This window comes from Osmerus mordax, chromosome 21 (genome assembly GCF_038355195.1).
Source record: "Osmerus mordax isolate fOsmMor3 chromosome 21, fOsmMor3.pri, whole genome shotgun sequence".
Taxonomy (NCBI): domain Eukaryota; kingdom Metazoa; phylum Chordata; class Actinopteri; order Osmeriformes; family Osmeridae; genus Osmerus; species Osmerus mordax.
In genome coordinates, this window is record NC_090070.1 from 237,410 (window position 1) to 256,393 (window position 18,984).

At 50.1% G+C, this 18,984-nt stretch overlaps 3 protein-coding genes across 3 annotated transcripts; 2 read left to right on the plus strand and 1 right to left on the minus strand.

Moving 5' to 3' along the window:
* Positions 1-546: 546 nt before the first annotated feature.
* LOC136965580 (piggyBac transposable element-derived protein 4-like) lies at positions 547-2,472 on the plus strand. The gene has a single exon (XM_067259763.1). It carries the CDS (start codon positions 547-549, stop codon positions 2,470-2,472), a length of 1,926 nt encoding a protein of 641 aa, XP_067115864.1.
* An 846-nt stretch (positions 2,473-3,318) lies between these two features.
* LOC136965581 (piggyBac transposable element-derived protein 4-like) lies at positions 3,319-5,247 on the minus strand. Its single transcript, XM_067259764.1, has one exon. It carries the CDS (start codon positions 5,245-5,247, stop codon positions 3,319-3,321), a length of 1,929 nt encoding a protein of 642 aa, XP_067115865.1.
* Positions 5,248-5,709: 462 nt separating this feature from the next.
* LOC136965215 (C-X-C chemokine receptor type 4-like) lies at positions 5,710-7,719 on the plus strand. The gene is made up of 4 exons (XM_067259274.1): positions 5,710-5,724; positions 6,170-6,366; positions 6,620-6,903; positions 7,115-7,719. The coding sequence occupies exons 1-4, from the start codon at positions 5,710-5,712 to the stop codon at positions 7,717-7,719; spliced, it is 1,101 nt and encodes a 366-aa protein (XP_067115375.1).
* Positions 7,720-18,984: the final 11,265 nt, after the last annotated feature.

The following is an 18,984-nucleotide window of genomic DNA, read 5'->3' on the forward strand; positions in this document are numbered from 1 at the left end:
CCCATACAAGTAGGAGGACTACACTTCCTCATCCCGGTTGGAAGAATACACTTCCTCATCTCGGTCGGACAAATGAGTTCCCTTCCCCCCTCGTCTCTGTGGTAGAAATGCACTTCCTCATCCCGGTTGGAAGAATACACTTCCTCATCTCGGTCGGACAAATGAGTTCCCTTCCCCCCTCGTCTCTGTCGGAGGAAATGCACTTCCTCATCCCGGTTGGAAGAATACACTTCCTCATCTCGGTCGGACAAATGAGTTCCCTTCCCCCCTCGTCTCTGTCGGAGGAAATGCACTTCCTCATCCCGGTTGGAAGAATACACTTCCTCATCTCGGTCGGACAAATGAGTTCCCACCCCCCCCCCCCCCCCCTCCACCGTCTCTGTCGGAGGAAATGAGCACCCATCACCCACCCCTGCAACTAAATGAGCAAATACTGAGCGCTTGGACATTGAGTGCGAGAGGAGGATGTCTGGGGAAGTGCTACTACTTACATACATTCAGCGGGTTAGGGTCAGGCCAGCAGCCGTCGTCTAGAGTCACACAGCTATGGCTGATGATTTTACTGCGCTGCAAGTTCTACAGCAGATGTTTGCAAATGTCGAGCAGGTTGACTCTGAAGAGGAGGCAGAGGATGTGTCAGAAGAAGAAGACGCGGAAGAGTGCCATGCAGAGAATGTGTCAGAAGAAGAAGAAGACGCGGAAGAGCGCCATGCAGAGAATGTGTCAGAAGAAGAAGGCGATGAAGAGCGCAACGCAGAGAATGTGTCAGAAGAAGAAGAAGAAGGCGGAGAAGACGGAGAAGAGCGCAACGCAGAACGCCGCGACCTGTCGGCGCCCGAAGAAGACAAAGCCGACAGTGATCCTCACGAGGACCAAGTCCCGGATACTTTCGTGTCAAAAAACGGCAAAATCAAATGGTCTTCGGTTCCGTGTGTGACTGCGCCGCCGCCGCAGCGTAAAAACACAGAGAGGCCCCCCGGACCCACAGCTTACGCCGTTTCCCACGCCCGTGACATGGTCTCCACGTTTTTACTCTTTGTCACGCCACAAATCGAAAGAGTGATCTTGGACGAGACAAATCGCGAAGGCTATCTGAAACGTGGAGAGGAGTGGAAATTCATGGACGCCACTGACCTACGCGCCTACTTAGGGCTGCTAATCCTGGCGGGGGTGTACAAGTCCCGAGGCGAAGCAGCCGCTAGTCTATGGGATGCACAAAGCGGCAGAGTGATTTTCCGTGCTACGATGCCGCTCAAACTCTTTTACACGTACTCGTCAACGCTACGATTTGACGACCGTGGGACACGAGCGGCGAGACGCGCCACGGACAAGTTGGCGGCGATACGAGAGGTCTGGGATATGTGGGTAGAGAGATTACCCCGCCTCTACGACCCAGGGCCCGAAGTGACCGTCGATGAACAACTGGTCGCGTTCAGAGGACGGTGTCCTTTCAGGCAGTACATGCCGAGTAAACCGGCAAAGTATGGGATCAAGTCGTGGGTCGCGTGCGATGCAAAATCAAGCTACGCTTGGAAGATGCAAGTGTACACCGGGAAGTTGAGCGACGGAGCGCCGGAGAGGAACCTGGGGATGCGCGTCGTGCTCGATATGACAGAGGGCCTGAAGGATCGCAATGTCACGTGTGACAACTTATTCACCTCTTACGAACTCGGACGAGAGCTCATGACGACGAGAAACATGACCATGGTTGGCACGGTCCGAAAGAACAGGTCCGAGCTCCCGACTGAGCTGCTAGCGACAAACAGGCGACGGGTGCTGTCGTCGCAGTTTGCCTTCACGCCCACCACCACTCTAGTTTCCTACCTCGCCAAGAAAAAAAAGAACGTTTTACTCATGAGCACACGCCACACAGACGCCGAAATCAGCGACAGAGACGACGGGAAACCGACCATCATCCTAGATTACAACCGCAACAAAGGAGGGGTTGACAATCTGGACAAGGTCGTCACTTACTACAGCTGTAAAAGGAAGACTGCCCGCTGGCCCCTCGTCATCTTTGACAATATGATTGACGTCTCCACCTACAACGCCTTTGTGATATGGAGAGAGATCAACCCCAACTGGATGCCCGGCAAGCGCAACAAGAGGAGGTTTTTCCTCGAGCAGCTTGGTAGGGCACTTGTGAATCCGCTGATCGAAAGAAGACAACGTGTCCCCCACACGGCAGCGGCTGCTGCGGTTGTGAGAGGTCTCCGGACGGCCAGCTGTCGTGGTCCGCCACCTCAACGGCAACCTGAAGAGGCTGACGACGATGATGACGAAGCCCCCGCAGCCGCCTCATCGGCAGGACCGTCATCCTCACCACCGGTCACCTCTTGTGTCAGTAAGAGGAAGAGATGTCAAGTCTGCCCGGTGAAGAAGGACAATAAAACGACCACCGTTTGTCGTAGGTGTAAGAAGTATGTCTGCAGAGCCTGTTCGCATGTATACTGCCCCACATGCCCTCCCTGAGTTGTCAGTTGTGAGTTGTCAACTGAGTAAAGTAAACTCTAGCATGGAGGAGGAGTCATTTGCATGCATGGTGTATAAAGCTTTGTGCTTGGCATGTATCCATCCATTGATGTTTAAAATCAAGTCAGCTGAGATATCTAGCAGCAGTATGAGTAACTCTGATCAACCAAAGACCATATCGTTCACTCCTGCCGTCAGGGGTTCGATTGTGGTCGATGGGGCCATCAGAAACCTGGACGTCGGCTCACTGGACCTGAATATCAACGTCGGACCCTTGGGTTGCCATGTTTATACGACGGCTCCGAGGTCTTCCGACACGAAGGCAGCTCCGTCTGAACCTAAAGCTAAAGATACGCACACCTCCGGTCACGGCGGCCGCACTCGGCCTGCGAGGATGACGACTCCCGTGATCAACTGTGCCAATCCCTGGGTGACAGTGTCAGACAACGGAAGGATGGTCGCTACCTCGGCGTATGTCATCTACGACGGAACCCCACACCAAAAAAACGAAGCCAGCTTATGGTCAGAAACCGTTACGGTGTTGGGCTCCGAGATCAAAATTGTCTTCACCTCTAAAGGTGGGGATACCTCCATGAGATCCTTTACATATGATATGGTCACCAAGAGTTGTCATGCTCACGGTGGTGTATTGGTGTTGAACATGTCTTAAATTCTGATGATGTCAACTTTAACCCTTGTGCTACCTTTGGGTCATGTTGTGAATACTTTTCACAATAAAAATAAATAAAGTTAAACATTTGTATTACTCCCGTTGTCGTGTCCTGTTTGCCTTCACCCCCACCACCACTCTAGACTTTACTCAGTTGACAACTCACAACTGACAACTCAGGGAGGGCATGTGGGGCAGTATACATGCGAACAGGCTCTGCAGACATACTTCTTACACCTACGACAAACGGTGGTCGTTTTATTGTCCTTCTTCACCGGGCAGACTTGACATCTCTTCCTCTTACTGACACAAGAGGTGACCGGTGGTGAGGATGACGGTCCTGCCGATGAGGCGGCTGCGGGGGCTTCGTCATCATCGTCGTCAGCCTCTTCAGGTTGCCGTTGAGGTGGCGGACCACGACAGCTGGCCGTCCGGAGACCTCTCACAACCGCAGCAGCCGCTGCCGTGTGGGGGACACGTTGTCTTCTTTCGATCAGCGGATTCACAAGTGCCCTACCAAGCTGCTCGAGGAAAAACCTCCTCTTGTTGCGCTTGCCGGGCATCCAGTTGGGGTTGATCTCTCTCCATATCACAAAGGCGTTGTAGGTGGAGACGTCAATCATATTGTCAAAGATGACGAGGGGCCAGCGGGCAGTCTTCCTTTTACAGCTGTAGTAAGTGACGACCTTGTCCAGATTGTCAACCCCTCCTTTGTTGCGGTTGTAATCTAGGATGATGGTCGGTTTCCCGTCGTCTCTGTCGCTGATTTCGGCGTCTGTGTGGCGTGTGCTCATGAGTAAAACGTTCTTTTTTTTCTTGGCGAGGTAGGAAACTAGAGTGGTGGTGGGCGTGAAGGCAAACTGCGACGACAGCACCCGTCGCCTGTTTGTCGCTAGCAGCTCAGTCGGGAGCTCGGACCTGTTCTTTCGGACCGTGCCAACCATGGTCATGTTTCTCGTCGTCATGAGCTCTCGTCCGAGTTCGTAAGAGGTGAATAAGTTGTCACACGTGACATTGCGATCCTTCAGGCCCTCTGTCATATCGAGCACGACGCGCATCCCCAGGTTCCTCTCCGGCGCTCCGTCGCTCAACTTCCCGGTGTACACTTGCATCTTCCAAGCGTAGCTTGATTTTGCATCGCACGCGACCCACGACTTGATCCCATACTTTGCCGGTTTACTCGGCATGTACTGCCTGAAAGGACACCGTCCTCTGAACGCGACCAGTTGTTCATCGACGGTCACTTCGGGCCCTGGGTCGTAGAGGCGGGGTAATCTCTCTACCCACATATCCCAGACCTCTCGTATCGCCGCCAACTTGTCCGTGGCGCGTCTCGCCGCTCGTGTCCCACGGTCGTCAAATCGTAGCGTTGACGAGTACGTGTAAAAGAGTTTGAGCGGCATCGTAGCACGGAAAATCACTCTGCCGCTTTGTGCATCCCATAGACTAGCGGCTGCTTCGCCTCGGGACTTGTACACCCCCGCCAGGATTAGCAGCCCTAAGTAGGCGCGTAGGTCAGTGGCGTCCATGAATTTCCACTCCTCTCCACGTTTCAGATAGCCTTCGCGATTTGTCTCGTCCAAGATCACTCTTTCGATTTGTGGCGTGACAAAGAGTAAAAACGTGGAGACCATGTCACGGGCGTGGGAAACGGCGTAAGCTGTGGGTCCGGGGGGCCTCTCTGTGTTTTTACGCTGCGGCGGCGGCGCAGTCACACACGGAACCGAAGACCATTTGATTTTGCCGTTTTTTGACACGAAAGTATCTGGGACTTGGTCCTCGTGAGGATCACTGTCGGCTTTGTCTTCTTCGGGCGCCGACAGGTCGCGGCGTTCTGCGTTGCGCTCTTCTCCGTCTTCTCCGCCTTCTTCTTCTTCTTCTTCTGACACATTCTCTGCGTTGCGCTCTTCATCGCCTTCTTCTTCTGACACATTCTCTACATGGCGCTCTTCCGCGTCTTCTTCTTCTTCTGACACATTCTCTGCATGGCACTCTTCCGCGTCTTCTTCTTCTGACACATCCTCTGCCTCCTCTTCAGAGTCAACCTGCTCGACATTTGCAAACATCTGCTGTAGAACTTGCAGCACAGTAAAATCATCAGCCATAGCTGTGTGACTCTAGACGACGGCTGCTGGCCTGACCCTAACCCGCTGAATGTATGTAAGTAGTAGCACTTCCCCAGACATCCTCCTCTCGCACTCAATGTCCAAGCGCTCAGTATTTGCTCATTTAGTTGCAGGGGTGGGTGATGGGTGCTCATTTCCTCCGACAGAGACGGTGGAGGGGGGGGGGGGTGGGAACTCATTTGTCCGACCGAGATGAGGAAGTGTATTCTTCCAACCGGGATGAGGAAGTGCATTTCCTCCGACAGAGACGAGGGGGGAAGGGAACTCATTTGTCCGACCGAGATGAGGAAGTGTATTCTTCCAACCGGGATGAGGAAGTGTAGTCCTCCTACTTGTATGGGCTCTGGGGGGTGAATGTGAGAGATATTAAACTCCACTGAAGGGAGAAGTGTACTCAGCTCCGCTCAGCAGAGGAGACAGAGACCCAGGCTCCTCTCAATCATGTCCTACTATGAGGTATGCGGCAAGGTCTTATTCAGCTTTGTTGTTGTATTTATGTATCTATGATTTGTAGGTGTACATTGAAGGTCATTTTACAACTGCTCCCCCATGGAAGGTCCCACAGTCACAATGTGGCAGGTCTGTCTAGTTATTTGGGCTTTATCTTTAGATAAAGGATATTTATAAAAGGATAAAGGATCATTATAGTCTGGAAAGTTGGTCTCAGCAAATAGAAAGATGATTGTACAACTTAAAAAATATATGTTTGGTCAAGAATCTTTTCAGTTCAATTCAGAACAGTCATCATGTCATCCTTTTTTATCAAGGCAAGTTATGGTGGCTTATGGTGAAACTGCTTATTCTATCTCACTTCATCTACTAGTGTCTTTCTATGTATCTCATGACTGTTGCCATCTCTCCCCCCCATCCTATCCGTCTCTCTGTCTCTCCCTCCCTACAGCATATTGTGTTTGACTATGACATAAACGACACTGGTTCTGGTGACTTGGGGCTGGCTCTGGATGATCAGTGTGACCTGGATCAAGTTATAACCCCTGACCTCAAGAGAGTGTTCCTCCCTGTGGTCTACGGCTTCATCTTTGTCCTGGGCATCACTGGGAACGGCTTGGTGTGGATGGTGCTTGGCTGCCAGCGCAGGTGAGAATAAAGAAGACGATGACAAAGATGTTATATTAGTTTAGTCCTTTAGTAAGTTTAGTTTGTTACTTTGTACATTTTAATCTTTTGAAAAAGAAAGAACGAAAGATCCGTACATTCGTTTATTATATGCACCTTCCTGTCACAGTAAATTCCTTGTTTGTGTTACAACACATTACATGGCGGATAAACACACATTCTGATTCTGATGTAGAAGATGACACACAGAATGGTTTTATCTGATTGTCCCCAGGTCAAAATTGAGTCTGACAGACCGCTACCGACTGCACCTCTCTGCTGCCGATCTTCTCTTTGTACTGACGCTCCCGTTCTGGGCAGCGGATGCCGCCCTGACGGACTGGCGTTTCGGATTAGGCACCTGTGTGGCCGTGCACGTCATCTACACGGTGAACCTGTATGGGAGTGTGCTCATCCTGGCCTTTGTCAGTCTGGACCGCTACCTAGCTGTGGTCAAAGCAACAGACGCGCACACCTCACGCACAAGACAGCTACTGGCACGGAGACTGGTGTTTGTAGGTGAGCTACGTCTCTAGCCTCATCTCTCTCTCTCTCTCTCTCTCTCTCTCTCTCTCTCTCTCTCTCTCTCTCTCTCTCTCTCTCTCTCTCTCTCTCGACGTGCCCATGCTTCAGATGTATGCACAGGGGTACATCTTCACTTGTATTCTCCATCTCCTGATCTAACCACCGAATCTCCTCTTCGTCTCCCCCCCTCCCCTCTCCTTTCCAGGAGCCTGGTCGCCTGCGGCTCTCTTGGCCGTGTCAGACATAGTGTTTGCCAGGACTTGGGAAACAGGAGATGGGACGATTGTGTGCCAGCGCTTATACCCAGCTGACAACGCTCCTCTCTGGGAGTCAGTGTTCCACCTGCAGCTGGTGTTGGTGGGCTTGCTGGTACCGGGCCTAGTTTTGCTGGCGTGTTACTGTGTCATCGTGTCTAGGTTGACACGCATCGGGCCTCTGCAGGGGCAGAGACAGAAGCGCAGAGCTGTCAGGACCACTGTGGCGTTGATCGTCTGCTTCTTCCTGTGTTGGCTCCCGTATGGTGCTGGCATCACTGTGGATGCCCTCATGCGTCTACAGGTCCTTCCCAGGGGCTGCAGTCTGGAGGTGGTGCTGGTTGTGTGGCTGGCGGTGGCTGAACCCATGGCATTTGCCCACTGCTGTCTAAACCCGCTGCTGTACGCCTTCCTGGGGGCGGACTTCAAGAGGTCCGCCAGACAGGAGGACTCAACACTCGGTCGCCTCATCTCCAGTATGACGAGCCTGCCTCCTAGACGCCCAGGAACCTCTACTACCACAGAGTCTGAGACATTTATTCTACACTCCAGCTAACATAATATGGGTGTGGATGTAGGTGTGGGTTGGATGAGGGTGTAAATGTTTCGTCCTATATATGGGAAGAGGGTAGTCTGCTGATCCATGACTTTGTCCCTTGTCTGTTTTTAAGTTTGTTTATATACAATAAAATTTCGAAATGAAATGTTCTCACTTTTTGTCTTACTCTTCCTGTCTCTCAGAGTTGTCAGTATGTATATGTGTGTGTGTGTTAGTTTCAATTATTTGGAGGTGTTCACCCTCCCTCCATCCCAGTTAGTGCTGGTAGTCTTGGATGTGTCTATATCACTGTCGTCATCATCATCATCATCACACACACCAACTATGACTCAACTTTGACTCATGATGGTTCTAAACAAACGCATGTCAAAAGCACTGAAACATTATATTGAGAATGAAACTAGGTTTCAGACTAGTGGCTTGGACCAGGTGTATGCTTCCTCCTCCTCCTCCTCCTTATTTTAGAATATACAAGGAGCAAAACACATTATTACAATGCCAAATTAGTGCAGGGGGCTCACAAGGACCCGGAGACAGCGCGAGGGTGATGTAATAGACAACGCAGACAACATAGCTGTGGTCAAAACCAATCAGAATCAGAATTGGTGTTTATTCGCCATGAAAGTTTGCACAGACAAGGAATTTACTTTGGCAGGAGAGCCTACCTAGGCAGCCATTTTCGGCGCCAACTAGAAAGTTACAGCATAACATGAGGAGAGAGGAGGAGAGAAAAAGGCAACCCCCAGACAATGCTCCCAGAGGAGTACAGTGTGGGAACAGACAAAAACCTCAGCACATAAGCACAACAACATTTACAAAAACACGTGACTTGCAACGGGAATTGGGAGGTAGACAAGCAGCATCGGGACCTGCAGCTATGGTAGGCGCTGGACACAGACCCGCCAGCCACCCTGGGGAAACAAGCAGGCGACGCGCCGCTGGACACACCACACGCCAATTCTCCCACGCGTCCATCGTGTAGCCAGCTACGAACGTCCCGTCCGGACAATTAGGTTCCCCTGAACCCGAGCTTATCTTCGAGAAGATGGTGTCAATTGCATTGAGAGACCAGCTAATTAATTCCATGCTTCTAGTTTCGGAGAATGATGATGAGAGAGTATCTTGAGACAAGACAAGACACAGCCAAGCAGGGAAGGTCAGGGAGGGGAGGATAGAAAAATGAGACAGCCTTCGTCGAGAACCAAAGGAGCAACCGCGCGAAGGATAGAGAAAATGTTTCACTTTGTTTTTTTTTTAGCATGAAAAGTTAGCACAACATAGCTGTGGTCAAAACGACGTCGATACCACGCAAAGGATAGAGAAAATGTTTCACTTTGGTTTTTTAGCATGAAAAGTTAGCAAAACATACCTATGGGTCAAAACGACCCTAAGGTAGCACAAGGGTTAAGCAGCCTCCTATCCTTATCTTACTACCATGAATGGACCTAGGTGGTGTTGCATGACGCTCGGCTCCTGGTTCAGCTGGCCTCCTCGGCCAATCACCCACCGGGAGCCTCCTGACGCCCAATGGCATAGTCAGAGGACATGGCTCAACAGCAGCAAGTCAACCTAGCATGCGGAAGCCACTACTCAGAGTTTATTCACATCTAATAGCCTACGTATTTCTAGTTTTTGCTCTCCTTATTTGGATTCACATCCACGGACACTGAGGCCTGGACCGGTACTAAGGGCTATCACCGTGTGTTGGCCACCTGGGGATGTTCCTTTTATACATTCCCTCACTCCCACACGTGACGATGGAGCCCCCACCGCGTCACCCCCCTCACCACATGTGGAGAAGAATGAAGTGGACGCTACGGCCTGTATTCTCACAATACACATCCCTGTACAACTGCAGAGGTTGTGACCAGGTGACATCTACCCACAGAGGTGATTTTACCTGTGGCTGTGCCATTAGGTTTCCTGTGGAGTGGCGCCCTCACGCCTATTTTGTGTTTACACACCACTCTATGTGGTCATCTTCCTGGAGGGATTACACTGGAGACCAAGAAAAAGTGGATGCCACGGCCTGTACTCTCCAAATACACATCCCTGTACAGCTACAGAAGTTGTGACCAGGTGACATCTACCCACAGAGCTGTTTTTACCTGTGGCTATGCCATTAGGTTACCTGTGGAGTGGCGCCTTGACGCCTACTTTGTGTATACACACCACCTTTTGTGGTCATCTTCCTGGAGGGATTACGCTGGAGATCACCATATAGACTGGACCACATTTTTTCACACACATATGGATTTAGGCCTACTCTCTACTCTAGGAATCTAGACTGTTCTGTCCATTGAGGCCTAGGCCGGTGTCTTGATGAGTATCTTGTTCACTGGCTAATACCATAATCTCTGGACCACTTGGACTCACTGCGGGGCGTTTCACCCTCAGCGGTGATCTTGGTCTTGGGCCCTGTCATGGGGTTTTGGCCTTGGGTGACTGCCTGGGGTGGCTGTTGACATCAGGTATATCGGATGTGACCCTGGTGTCTTGCCTACCGGCTGTCATCTGTCAGGGCATGGATTAGGCACCATGGTCTGCATTGATGATTGGGGAATATCGGATGTGACCTCGACCACTTTGCGGACTCTGGTGGTCTGAGTTGTGTTGCTGTCCAGAGTAGGGATGTGCTTGTGTGACGTGGTTTCTCTGTGAGACGGCTGGCTCTAGGCCTCTGGATTATGTTGGTCGTGACCTCTATGGTGATTCTTAGTCTGAGAGCTGCTTTTATCACGTTTCTGCCACTGTTTTTTAGATACTTTGGCCATCCTTAGATTATCTTGGAGTCCTAATTTTACCTTGGAACGTTCTGGTTTTGCCTTTTATTCTAAGGGTTTATTATATAATATATTATATTATATTAATAGGGATAATATTAGTTTACTGTTTACTGCTAATGTGTAGTCCAGTCCCTTATTGCTGCTCAACATAATATTTTTTTCGCCTGTACCTACACCCTGTTGTAGAGACCACGGACGCGCAGGGGCTTCCCTGGGATTTCCTCTCAGTGACGTCACCGCAACAGGTCGTTCTTCTGCGGCAGCTATTTTTCACATAACGTAGCAGTGCAGACCGGTTCTACACCTGTGTAAAACGTGATTAGTTTTCCCCTACACTCTGAGGATTGTACCACTCTACTGCCTCTTGGTTTGGAATTTTTTCTCATCTCCAAGTCTCCGTTTTCTGCTACCGAACGGCGTTGCTAGTTTTGCAGTGTTTGTTTACATCGGACTTGGCTGCACGTCCCGGTTTGCCACGTCAATCACAGACCTTACACTCCAATGGCTAGTGACGTGATTTGGAGATCCCGCCCCTTGACGTCCTCTCTCCAAAAACTTTTTTCTTCACCGTCACTAATACTCCGGTATTAATAAGCCTGTGTGTTCGTTTGAGACTGTGACTGCCGACCGGAGCTGCGTGACCGTAAGACCATTTCCCACCCCTCAATAATAAGTTTTCTAACTTGCTTTTGCTATCCATAAATTGTTTATCTAGTTTTTTTATCGAATTATTAGCTTGTTTTGTGTCATATTCAGTACCATGCTCTGAACGCATGCGTGCTAGCGGACCTGTTGCTAATTAGCCCACTTGTTTTTTGCCCATAAACGCACCTGCTGCTACCACGCGCTGCAAGCATCCATCTTAGGATCTCCCATCTCATCTTCACTTCTCCATCTTCTGGGGCCATATGTAAGTTTTTCTTTCTAGTCTAGTTTGGTTGCTTGATTGATTTAATAGGGTGCATTTATTAATAACTTGGGCCTACCACCTCATACTCATACCCCACGCGTTTGCATGAACTGCTGATAGTGTGTGTGCATGCTTGTACTACATGTCGGTGTATATGTATGCATGGATATAATGTACTTTCTCTTTTCTTCCCTCTCCCTCCTCCCCCTCCCATTCCATGCTCACACATTCATTTCTGTGCATAAGCACACACACATAATCTTAGGCTTTGCTCACACACATACTCTCTCACACACTCACACACACATTCTGTCTCTCTCTCTCTACTATTCTCTACTGGTCTGTTCCGCTCTCTCTCTTTCTCTAGGCACACACACATTTTAGGCTTCTCTGTGCATTAAGCACTCACACATAAAGACAATCCCCCCCCCCCCCCCCCCTCCTTCCACAGGTTTTTCTGGACCCCCTTTCACTAATCCTAACCCATGCTTCTTCTTTTACAGATCTTCTCCTCTCACTTAGCTTGTTCACCACCCTGAGTGTACACACATGCCTCGCACACACGCGCGCCCTCCCCCTCTCTCTCTCTCTCTCTCCCTCTCTACTCTTTTCCCTAGACAATAATTCTGAATACCGCTTCTGGTGGGCTGCCAGGAGGGCACCGGGGTGACCACCATCCTCCTTCTTTGGTGTAGCCTCGAGGTCCCCTGTCAGTCCGTAGCCTAGGATGGCCCTGGTTCCTGCTCATGTTTTATTTCCGTCACCTGACGAGTCCTGGGAGAGGACGAAACCGGTCGTGGCCAGTTAGGACCCCGTATATCCCTGCTTAATTTCTGGCATGGGCCCGGCAGGAGGCACCGCCCAGGGAATGGAGTCCTGCGTTTTTGACTACAACTTTTATTTGCTCTAACAGGAGCGCCTCTCTCTATATCTCTCTCACCCCACTCCCACCACTATTGTCTGCATGGCTTTATCTTCATCGCACTCATGTGCAGTGAGGACAGGGCTATGACACTCATGTATCTTGTTTATTAACCCCTTCCTTCCACAGCCCTGCATTTCCTTGGGGTCCTCCCCACATCTGCACCCGGGATCGGTATAGATTCTTAACTTTCCAGGTAGAACCTTTTTTAGCTTTTCAGATTTAGTTAGCTGCCCGGTCAAGGTAGGACACGCACTCACACACTCAGTTGCACCTCATATGTCCACACAGGCCCTTTATTTAATTTCTATCTATCCCTCCTGCGTTCCTCGGGTACTCCCCCTAGACGCCTGCATATTTCTCCCTTTCTTGCCCTCCTCCGCGTACCTCAACCCAACCGTCACCATCCCATAGGCTGACCTACTGTGATTTAATGGGGTGGAATAGCCCCCCTGTCACCTATCCTAACCCCAACCTGGGAGGGTCTACGCCTAAACTTAACCGTAAAGCTGACCTACTGTGACTTAATGGGCCAGGATAGCCCTCCTGTCACTTATCCTAACCCCAACCTGGGAGGGTCTACGCCTAAAACTTAACCAGACGACTGACCTGCTGTGACTTAATGGGGTGAGATAGCCCCCCTGTCACTTACCCTAACCCCAACCTGGGAGGGTCTACGCCTAAAACTTAACCGGAAGGCTTACCTACTGTGACTTTAAGGGGGTAGGATAACCCCCCTGTCACTTATCCTAACCCCAACCTGGGAGGGCCTACGCCTAAAACTTAACCGGACGACTAACCTACCGTGACTTAATGGGGTGGGATAGCCCCCCTGTCACTTATCCTAACCCCAACCTGGGGGGGGTCTACGCTTAAAACTTGACCGTTGCTTCCCCCCAGTGGGTTTATCTCTGATCACTGGGCCACCTCACTGAGTCATTTTTTCTAACCCCAACCAGTGAGAGTTCACGCCTAAGCGGGTCGAAGCACGAAACTGCTGGGCTCGAGGGATCATCAGACATCAAACCTGATTTATAATCTGAGGATGTGTACCTTGACCCCTTTGGGATCGGGACTCCAAGGATCAATACCATAGTTGGAATAATAACTCGGTTTCAAACAATTTATGACTTTTATATACTCTGATGGTGTTTACTTTGTCCCCAGGTGGACAGAGACCCTCCAGATAATAACTTCTACTAACTACAAGGGGCCTTTCTGACCCTGAGCATGCTTCCGCATTGACCCTGCTACCTGAACATGTCAAGTGGATACGGAGACGGCTATCCATGTGCTCGACCTATACTTATATATTATGCATTGTTTCTTACTGTATGTTTATATATTACTGTCCCTCTGGGTGCTCCTCACTCACCTTGTGTCGGGTGGCGAGCACTTCAGGGGTTACCCGGCCTGGGTTCCCCTCGGGGTTCCTTGAGGGGCCTAGCCCCTGTTCGGATGTGGTGGATGACTCAGCATTGGCATAGCGTGTGCCTCAGTCCTGAGCCTAAGTGGGTCGAAGTACCGAACTACTGGGCTCGGGGGATTTTCAGACGTCAAACCTAACCCGCCGGAGCATACAAGGCTGTGATCTGAATCCACATCAGGATGCCACCAATTTACCTGCCTGTTATATTGGGACCACTAACTTGTTCGCACCGTCTCCCTCCACTAGCGATCCAACCCTTTCATGCAACACCTCCTAGCTGGGCACGGGGATATGCCCCTCTAATTTGTGCATGGCAGATCTCCAGTCAGAGACATGGAACTAGATGTGCTGAGACTTCCGTTGGGACACATTTTTGGAGATGGGACCGGCCGCACACTGGGTTGATGTGGCGAGGGTACTGGTTTTATATGATGTACCCGCATGTGATTAAAACTCGCAGCCATGTACATTGCTTCTCCTGATTCTCGCGGTGTGACTAGAGACCTACCGGGCGGGCCTTCGCTCTTTTTCACGAGGAACCCAGGTTATGTATCAGAACGTCGCATTTTGGGTCCATCTCACGCCGTTTAGCATGCTTAGCTTAGCATTGTTAGCCTAGCCCGACGCGTTATTCGGTAGGTTTAACATGACCCACACGTTTTTTGCTTACTTAGACGTTTTTGTTAGCTTAGCATAACCTAGCTTAGCCTAGCTTAGCATTATTAGCCTTTACCCAATTCGCTAGTTTGCATGTTAGTTATGATCTATATCGTTTTTTGACCAATCTAGACGGTTTTTGTTAACTTAGCCTAGCTTAGCATTGTTAGCCTTTACCCAACTCACTAATTTGCATGTTAGACATGGTCTATATCGGTTTTTGACCAAATTGGATGGTTTTTGTTAGCTTAGCCTAGCTTAGCATTGTTAGCCTAACCTAGCTTTGTTAGCCTAGCCCCTCAATTTCTGCCGCTTAGCGTTTGTCCACACGGTTCACGTCGATTAGATTGGTTTTGTTAGCTTAACCCTACTTAGCATTGTTAGCCTAACCTGACCTCATATTAGAAATCCAGTGGTTCGGGTTAGTTCAGCACTTTGCTCACGCTTTTGAGGCTCCCGTACCTGGTTCCTACTTATATAAGCCCCTAGGTTAGCCGAGCCCCCCTTCACTGGGGCGCTCTACTCCTGGTGGGCACTCTAGTCAGTTACCTTCAACCCGAGGCCTATCATCTCCGTCTCTCTGGTGTCCCTCCCTGCAACCAGGTTTAGTGGGGACACCCACACGCTAGTTGGGACTTGGGGCTCTCTCACATCATGGAGTGTGATCCCCCTCCCTGTGTTTAGTTTGGTTTTTTGAGTACCCGGACACCGTCACCTCTATCAGGGTTCGCCTCCCCTGGATACACTTAGGTGCTCTGACTGGGACCCCCCATTCTCTACCTGATCTGGATGGTATCGCCTGTTAGACACAAATAAATCTGATGTGGAGCCTTCTGGGAGAAGATACAATACACTTGTTTTGGATTTAAAGACCTCCATTGATCGCGTACGCGCGTCTGGACTTCTCCTCCAGACCTGGGTCCACAATACAAACTGTCCCTAATGTCCCCTGCATTCACAACATTCTCACCTAGAAGACCGTGGATGTGTTGGCTGGGGCTTCGACTAATTGACCTTACCAGCTCGCACAGTGGGGGGACCGCTTAGGGGGTGTGGATTTAGTATGGAGCCAGAATGGCCCCCATCAGACTGTCCGTGGAATGGTAGACCTTCCTACTCAGCCTGCCACAGCCGGTGGAGTTTGATTAGCTTGATATTTTCCCTCTAGCCTTTAGCCCGATTCCCCTTAAGCAGCCTCCTATCCTTATCTTACTACCATGAATGGACCTAGGTTGTGTTGCATGACGCTCGGCTCCTGGTTCAACTGGCCTCCTCGGCCAATCACCCACCGGGAGCCTCCTGACGCCCAATGGCAGAGTCAGAGGACATGGCTCAACAGCAGCAAGTCAACCTAGCATGCGGAAGCCACTACTCAGAGTTTATTCACATCTAATAGCCTACGTATTTCTAGTTTTTGCTCTCCTTATTTGGATTCACATCCACGGACACTGAGGCCTGGACCGGTACTAAGGGCTATCACCGTGTGTTGGCCACCTGGGGATGTTCCTTTTATACATTCCCTCACTCCCACACGTGACGATGGAGCCCCAACCGCGTCACCCCCCTCACCACATGTGGAGAAGAATGAAGTGGACGCTACGGCCTGTATTGTCACAATACACATCCCTGTACAACTGCAGAGGTTGTGACCAGGTGACATCTACCCACAGAGGTGATTTTACCTGTGGCTGTGCCATTAGGTTTCCTGTGGAGTGGCGCCCTCACGCCTATTTTGTGTTTACACACCACTCTATGTGGTCATCTTCCTGGAGGGATTACACTGGAGACCAAGAAAAAGTGTATGCCACGGCCTGTACTCTCCAAATACACATCCCTGTACGGCTACAGAAGTTGTGACCAGGTGACATCTACCCACAGAGCTGTTTTTACCTGTGGCTATGCCATTAGGTTACCTGTGGAGTGGCGCCTTGACGCCTACTTTGTGTATACACACCACCTTTTGTGGTCATCTTCCTGGAGGGATTACGCTGGAGATCACCATATAGACTGGACCACATTTTTTCACACACATATGGATTTAGGCCTACTCTCTACTCTAGGAATCTAGACTGTTCTGTCCATTGAGGCCTAGGCCGGTGTCTTTATGAGTATCTTGTTCACTGGCTAATACCATAATCTCTGGACCACTTGGACTCACTGCGGGGCGTTTCACCCTCAGCGGTGATCTTGGTCTTGGGCCCTGTCATGGGGTTTTGGCCTTGGGTGACTGCCTGGGGTGGCTGTTGACATCAGGTATATCGGATGTGACCCTGGTGTCTTGCCTACCGGCTGTCATCTGTCAGGGCATGGATTAGGCACCATGGTCTGCATTGATGATTGGGGAATATCGGATGTGACCTCGACCACTTTGCGGACTCTGGTGGTCTGAGTTGTGTTGCTGTCCAGAGTAGGGATGTGCTTGTGTGACGTGGTTTCTCTGTGAGACGGCTGGCTCTAGGCCTCTGGATTATGTTGGTCGTGACCTCTATGGTGATTCTTAGTCTGAGAGCTGCTTTTATCACGTTTCTGTCACTGTTTTTTAGATACTTTGGCCATCCTTAGATTATCTTGGAGTCCTAATTTTACCTTGGAACGTTCTGGTTTTGCCTTTTATTCTAAGGATTTATTATATAATATATTATATTATATTAATAGGGATAATATTAGTTTACTGTTTACTGCTAATGTGTAGTCCAGTCCCTTATTGCTGCTCAACATAATAATTTTTTCGCCTGTACCTACACCCTGTTGTAGTGACCACGGACGCGCAGGGGCTTCCCTGGGATTTCCTCTCAGTGACGTCACCGCAGCAGGTCGTTCTTCTGCGGCAGCTATTTTTCACATAACGTAACAGTGCAGACCGGTTCTACACCTGTGTAAAACGTGATTCGTTTTTTCCCCTACACTCTGAGGATTGTACCACTCTACTGCCTCTTGGTTTGGAATTTTTTCTCATCTCCAAGTCTCCGTTTTCTGCTACCGAACGGCGTTGCTAGTTTTGCAGTGTTTGTTTACATTGGACTTGGCTGCACGTCCCGGTTCGCCACGTCAATCACGGACCTTACACTCCAATGGCAAGTGACATGATTTGGAGATCCCGCCCCTTGACGTCCTCTCTCCAAAAACTTTTTTCTTCGCCGTCACTAATACTCCGGTATTAATAAGCCTGTGTGTTCGTTTGAGACTGTGACTGCCGACCGGAGCTGCGTGATCGTAAGACCATTTCCCACCCCTCAATAATTTTTCTAACTTGCTTTTGCCGTTCATAAATTGTTTATCTAGTTTTTTATCGAATTATTAGCTTGTTTTGTGCCATATTCAGTACCATGCTGTGAACGCATGCGTGCTAGCGGACCTGTTGCTAACTAGCCCACTTGTTTTTTGCCCATGAACGCACCTGCTGCTACCACGCGCTGCAAGCATCCATCTTAGGATCTCCCATCTCACCTTCACTTCTCCATCTTCTGGGGCCATATGTAAGTTTTTCTTTCTAGTCTAGTTTGGTTGATTGATTTAATAGGGTGCATTTATTAATAACTTGGGCCTACCACCTCATACTCATACCCCACGCGTTTGCATGAACTGCTGATAGTGTGTGTGCATGCTTGTACTGCATGTCTGTGTATATGTATGCATGAATATAATGTACTTTCTCTTTTCTTCCCTCTCCCTCCTCCCCCTCCCATTCCATGCTCACACGTTCCTTTCTGTGCATAAGCACACACACGTAATCTCAGGCTTTGCTCACACACATACTCTCACACACTCACACACACATTCTGTCTCTCTCTACTATTCTCTACTGGTCTGTTCCCCTCTCTCTCCTTCTCTAGGCACACACACATATTTTAGGCTTCTCTGTGCATTAAGCACTCACACATAAAGACAAACCCCCCCCCCCCCCCCTCCTTCCACAGGTTTTTCTGGACCCCCTTTCACTAATCCTAACCCATGCTTCTTCTTTTACAGATCTTCTCCTCCCACTTAGCTTGTTCACCACCCTGAGTGTACACACATGCCTCGCACACACACGCGCCCTCCCCCTCTCTCTCTCCCTCTCTACTCTTTTCCCTAGACAATAATTCTGAATACCGCTTCTGGTGGGCTGCCAGGAGGGCACCGGGGTGACCACCATCCTCCTTCTTTGGTGTAGCCTCGAGGTCCCCTGTCAGTCCGTAGCCTAGGATGGCCCTGGTTCCTGCTCATGTTTTATTTCCGTCACCTGACGAGTCCTGGGAGAGGACGAAACCGGTCGTGGCCAGTTAGGACCCCGTATATCCCTGCTTAATTTCTGGCATGGGCCCGGCAGGAGGCACCGCCCAGGGAATGGAGTCCTGCGTTTTTGACTACAACTTTTATTTGCTCTAACAGGAGCGCCTCTCTCTATATCTCTCTCACCCCACTCCCACCACTATTGTCTGCATGGCTTTATCTTCATCGCACTCATGTGCAGTGAGGACAGGGCTATGACACTCATGTATCTTGTTTATTAACCCCTTCCTTCCACAGCCCTGCATTTCCTTGGGGTCCTCCCCACATCTGCACCCGGGATCGGTAT